General features: G+C 34.1%; 1 protein-coding gene across 1 annotated transcript in view; it reads right to left on the bottom strand.

Annotated features, from left to right (window-relative positions):
* Positions 1 to 4,538: 4,538 nt before the first annotated feature.
* BRWD3 (bromodomain and WD repeat domain containing 3) overlaps positions 4,539 to 6,149 on the bottom strand; it is a 128,875-nt gene continuing 127,264 nt past the window's right edge. Inside the window, exon 38 of the mRNA XM_017519568.2 lies at positions 4,539 to 6,054. Within this exon, the coding sequence (XP_017375057.1) occupies positions 5,300 to 6,054 (755 nt within the window). The 3' untranslated portion in view covers positions 4,539 to 5,299. The remainder of the gene's footprint in view (positions 6,055 to 6,149) is intronic.

The raw sequence follows: 6,149 nt of genomic DNA, 5'->3' as shown, positions 1-6,149 counted from the left end.
TGCACCAGGCAGCCCACATTTAAAGTGTAAACATCACATTTATTATCCTAAAAGTGACCCAAAGAATATTTGCAATGTCTAAGGTGAAAACAAAAACAAAACCTTTTCTTTGATAGGAAGAAGATCCTAGTTTCTCAGATTAAAAAATAATTGTAATAAAATATTCTATGACAAAGAAACAAGAAAGACCTAAGAGTTACATGTTACAATCTCTAAAGCTGAATAGGTAACTCCACATTTCTTTCTTCTGGTTAATTTTTCTCTGGCACATAAATTAAGGCATAAAGCAGCAAGAGTGCAATTGATTCCAAACAACTTGGAATTTTATTGTAAACATCCCATAAAGAATGGCAACAAATTAGTCCAGTTTTTTTGTCTTTGAAGATAATTGCTTATAATGATTGATAACTGCCAAAGAAAACATCTTTTATAAATCAAGCCAGTTTAGTTTACCTTTTTTACTGAATTTTAGTTTAACGGACACTTTGCCCATATACAATATCATATCAACTATGAACTGATTTTCCATCTTAAAATATATGGATACCAAGAACAAAAAAATAGGTACAGTTGTGTTAATACTGTGTAAGAGATTACAAAAGACAAGAATGATAAGTTACAGGACAAAGAAATAAATTACTGATTGCCATCACCACAGTATTGTTTAAGAATTAACATTTGTAGTACTGCCTAATGTGTATCTGGTGACATATGCAAAAACACATTTCCCAACTGGATTTCTAAATATTTTTGATTATTATTTTAAAATTCAATTACCAAGGTGGTTTCATTATGTATCAACAAGTTTTTAAGAAGATACTTATCATGCTTTTAAATGTCAAAGTTTCATATTCTAGATTTAATTTAGAAGAAATGGGCATACATGTAAATAAACAAACACACCTTAATTCTAAACTGCAGGGCCTTTCTACTTTACTTCTCCCATCAATGAATCAAAAATTGCCAATCTTCTTAAGTGTGCTAAATGAAGTGTAGTTTTCATGGCAGAAAGGAAAATGAGGATAAAAGTAAGCAGGATTGAAAAGAAATAATCAAGAATAAGGGTATATAGGCTGGGTGCGGTGGCTCACGCCTGTAATCCCAACACTTTGGGAGGCAGAAGGGGAGGAGGATGGGAAGGAGGGAGGGAGGAAGGAAGGGAGGGAAGGAGGAAGGAAGGAAGGAGAAAAGAAAAGATAAAAGAAAGAATCCTGAGTGCTACCCATATTCCACAAAATATAGCACCATAAAAAAACTTAATTTTATATTGGAATTTAATCAAAACTTGGTAAAGAAGCTTTGCTAAGAGATAAGAAGCAAAAAAGCATGAAAATCCTTTCAACTAATTTTTGAAACAAGCCTTAAAAGTGACTTTAGAATACTCTATTCCTGATAAACATTTCATAAAGCCTCACGTTCCACAAAAATATTGGGGATAGGGTTAGCATTTAAAACAATGGACTTTACATGTCGAAAGTTCCCCTAGAACTATTCATCTCAGAACTCAAAATGTTACTGTAATTGTTTAAAAGGCTGGACAGCGAAGTATATTGAAAATTATACATGATCCAAGTCTCTCTTTTATGGATGTGAAAATTCCAACTTGAAGATAAGTACCAGTTGGTAAATGTACATAAAATGATTCCCAACATATATAAGCAAGTAAAAGGTGTTTAATTCACCATTACCACAAACATACAAATTTTGGAAAAATGCTCAAAAAAGTTTTATCAGAAAGTTAGAAGTAGCATTCACATCTTTCTCTTTCAATCACTGTATTATTGTCTGATGACAATCTTGGGATTAAAACTAAAACAACAAAAAGATAAATAATTGAAATGTACTTCAAAGTATTAGAAGGCTGAGTTAAATATTTGAGCACACAGTTGTGCAGAATGAGATTTGTAATTTTACTCAGTTACTTTGCATCTGGATGAAACAAAGTGCTGTAGGGAAGAATTCCAACACAAGCCTGATATCCAGGGAGGGAAACAAAAAAAGAGACAAATTTTTATAAAGGAAAAGTAAAAGAATAGAGGGACACAGGCATAAAACAAAACATGGATTGGTAATCTAGAAGGCATAATGAAACGGATGATCAAGCAGTAAATATACAGGCTAAGAGCTGTACAGAGGCAAAAAGTTGGTAGACTGTCCTCCATACAAAATATTCTCGTTTTTTGAATGTCTGAGATAAGGTATGTCAAGTTGGGGGAAAAAAACTCTACACACATACAAGTGTACAAACACACATATATAAAAACAAATTTAGTAATTAGGCTAGTAGGCTAGTGAATGTTTTGGAGAGCATCCTATTGCTGAAAGAGAAACACACAGTAAGCCATAGAAGAAACACAAAATTCAGGTTTTATAAATATATACACACACTAAGGTCTTAAAGCTGGTAATTTAAACATTATTAGCATTTATAAGAAATATTACAGCTCACTGACTATTCATATCTAGCATAGGATTAGGTTTATACATGTATATGCTCTCATGGGCCTAAACATGACAGTGGTTTTTCTTAGCAATTTAAGATTTAGGCTTTTCTCCAAAATTCTTTGTTCATTTCCTACTTGCTTTGCTATGGCTGAACCCAGATTTTAGGTAGGCTTAAATGGCCTCAAAGAAATTAAAATGATAAAGTAATCAATGTGATAGTAATTACAACACATTCACAGGAGGTGGTATTACAAAAAAGCAAAGTGTAAATTGGGGGGAAAAAAGTCCAGATATAAAAGTAAAAATACTATCTTCCAAACTTTTATTTTCACACTTATTAAAATAATTTGCATGCAAACAGAAAATTATCTGTTTGTTTGATAAATGATAACTATGTTTATCTATCATACCCTGATGACTAACTCTTTAAATCTTAATAACTGAAATAAACATTACAGCAAAATGCTGTTCACTAATATTTTCACAGTATTTCACTACATATAAAATATGCTTTAAAATGTCTTCAGCCTTATTATTCTAATTATCTAATCCTAGAAAATCTTGACATTTGGGAAATAAATGTGGCATTTTTATTATTCAAAATAAATTATAAATAAAGCTCCAGATAGCCAAAATCACACAAATGTCAATTCTTCTACATTTCAAGAGGTCAGCTCTTCATAGAAGAATGTCAACAAAAAATTTCACACTAAAATGATACATGTGATCCATATTTGGGTATATCCAGGAATTTAAGTAACTATGTTACTCAGATCAGGATAGGCCAAAGTATTATTGATTTAAGGAATACAGGCACGATTTAGTCTAAATGCCCAAGAGATAAATAACTGAAACAGCACATTTTAGGAAAAATCAAATGTAGTTTCAAATAGGAACGTTTTGAATATCTACTATGGTTAAAAGTGGCAGCTGAGTTACAACCAGAAGTAGTTTTGGTTTAGTGAAAAAAAAACTACAACAACAACAAAAAAATAGCTTGGTCTGCTGTCTAGTAACAGAGGTTAGTGCCATTAACAATTAACAACAGTACTTTCTCTTAAAGCCTGAACATCATTTCTACTGCAAGTGAAAACGGCTTAAAGATGTTAGTTCAAGAATAAACCTACTGCCAACCCTTCCAAAAAAGCAAAGTTTTATGTGTGTATGCCTTCCTCTGCATTTAAGGGTTTTCAGATGCATGAAATGATTGAAAACATGAGACAAACACATTAGCTTAAGAAATATCCTGGGATAACTAGGTATACACTACTTAGTCTGTTTTATCCCATGAGTCTGATCTAAGCGCAACAAATTTGCCGTTACAGAAACAGAGATTGATATTATCCCTCTTACCTCAAAAACATAAGTAGCTAACAAATTAACAAATTTGTAATATTAAATTTGGGGAGCAAAATTGATCTTGGAACTCAAGTGCACCTATGGAACCATATGCACTCTACTGCTGTAAACAAGACAATACGGGTTTTTAAAGTTTTTTTTTTTATCTATAAAATAGTGATTCACAATATCAATGTGCAGTGCAATAAGGTTCTTTTCTTAAAGACTAGAACAAAAGAACCCTTTGGAATGGTATAAGCAAAATCTGTAAGTTGATTCATAATACTAGCTAGCCAAAACATTCCAACTCAAATTAGGTGCTTTGTTAAATTTTAAGGTTCAAATGAAAACCAGTAACTCACAGCTGTTAGATGGTATGTAGAACAGAAATATATAAGCAGTAGCCCAAGTCCACTTACACAAATATGTTCTACGAAAGCCTAAGGTAGAGCATACTATACTTATGAAAGTTTGTTAATTACAATAATTAATTTGAGAGCCAATACAATTATTAACAACCTCTTAGCTTATAACTTATGGGTATTCATTCCTACTAAGCTTGTTCTATTTCTCCTTAGTCAGTAAGGAAGAACCGGAGGTAGCTGAGCTACTGTTCAAAGTTGTTCTTTGTGGATGAGGATTTCTCAAATGTTTACGTTATTATTTAAGCTACACAAGTTCTATTAATGCAATAAAATATGATAGGAAAAAAATGGATGCAGGAAACTTTTGCATTTGGCACCTTGTCTAGATTAATACCTCAAGTATTCTTTTTTAATAAAGTTAATGCACACATCAGAACACACCACGAAGATCTGCTACATATTTACAAGGCACCAACCCTTTCTCACCTTTAATGTGAATTATGCAAATCAATGAAAAGCATACCAAGATTCCCCCCACCCCCCAAAAAACTGTAGTATAAATATATACTTCAGTTCAATACAAGTCATGAAAGTTTGGCCTGGGAAGAGTAAAATAATCCAGATCGCTCTTACAATATAGAAACTGTAAACATTTAATAGCTGCCTTTAGGATTGGTGTATTGTGCAAAAGTTATTATTACTGGGTATAGGAATCAAAATGGCAAAAAAAAACTATATAAAACTCTGTAAGAAGGTGCTATACTTCTGTGATACAAAAGCAAAAGAGGGCTATTCTATTGAGATAAAAATGTCATGCTACTCTTAAGAAGCTGAATGCTCCTTTAATGCAGTAAATCTGTAGTGTTTCTGTGTTGTGTTTCGAGTGTGTGTGTGTGTGTTTGTGTGTGTGTGTTTGTGTGTGTATGTGTGGGCAGAATTTCTTTTAATTTAAGGCCTAATGAGTAAGGCTTATTTGAACAAATGAAGTGTGGAGATCAAAAGTCTTGAAACAAATGTATACTGGCATAAATGGAAAAGCACCAATGTGAAAGGAAGCAGAAGTCCCCACACAACTTGCTTTGTAGAATTCCTGGTAAATTCCCTGCAGTAGAAGGCCATTGAATTTTAAGTTATTCTAAATTTATTAACTGTTAATAATTCCATCCCATGAGATGGCTAACCCTGGCTTTTTCTGTCATTTTACGCACTCTGCCTGATCTGGATGTACCAAGATTCAGAGGATCCTCAGTGGACACAAAATTGTCATTATCAGAATCATCATTATATAAAACAGTTCTCCTGCCTTGGTTTCTTGTTTTAATTCGAGGCAGTCTACTGAAACGTCCTGAAAACATGGTATCAAATTCATCATCTGCAATACGTGCTCTTTTGGCTCTGGTAGCTCCTCTAGAAGCACCTCTTCCTCCTCTCCCTCTTCCCCGACCCCTAGCGCCACCTCCACCTCTTCCTCGACTCCCTCGTCCCCTGCCTCCTCTTCCTCTGCCTCCTCTACTCCATCTACCCCATCTTCCCCATCTGCCTCTTCCACCTGTGCCTCTGGTCTTCCAATTTCTTTTTCCATTGCCATGTTGCTTTCTGAGTTTTCTTTTAGGCCTGGTTTGTATGAATTTGCTATAATCATGGTCTCCATCTACATAATCTTGATCTGTTCTGGAAGTTGATTCAGAGTCAGAGTCAGAACCGCAGGTACTTTCAGAACTTAAACTGGATCCTAACTCTCCGCTCTCTGAGGTGGATAAATGAGATTTCTCTTTTGTTTCTTTTTTCTCTTTATCTTCTCCTCCCATATTTTCATCTTCTTCTGATGCACTAAGAAGTTTTCTCTTGATTCCTGTCCGGGGCTCTCTGCCATCACCATTTGTAAGGGGTCCATCAAGGGAGCGATCTTGTTTAACTGGCAAAACTCTATTCCGAAATGATTTGGCTTTCCCTGGGTCATGGCTATTTCCACTTCGGCTATATCCACCGAAGCTCGATGAA

Source organism: Cebus imitator, unplaced genomic scaffold (assembly GCF_001604975.1).
Source record: "Cebus imitator isolate Cc_AM_T3 unplaced genomic scaffold, Cebus_imitator-1.0 Scaffold756, whole genome shotgun sequence".
In the NCBI taxonomy this organism is placed as follows: domain Eukaryota; kingdom Metazoa; phylum Chordata; class Mammalia; order Primates; family Cebidae; genus Cebus; species Cebus imitator.
Note: the sequence above shows the minus strand (reverse complement) of the source record. Positions and strands in the feature narration are given on the sequence as shown.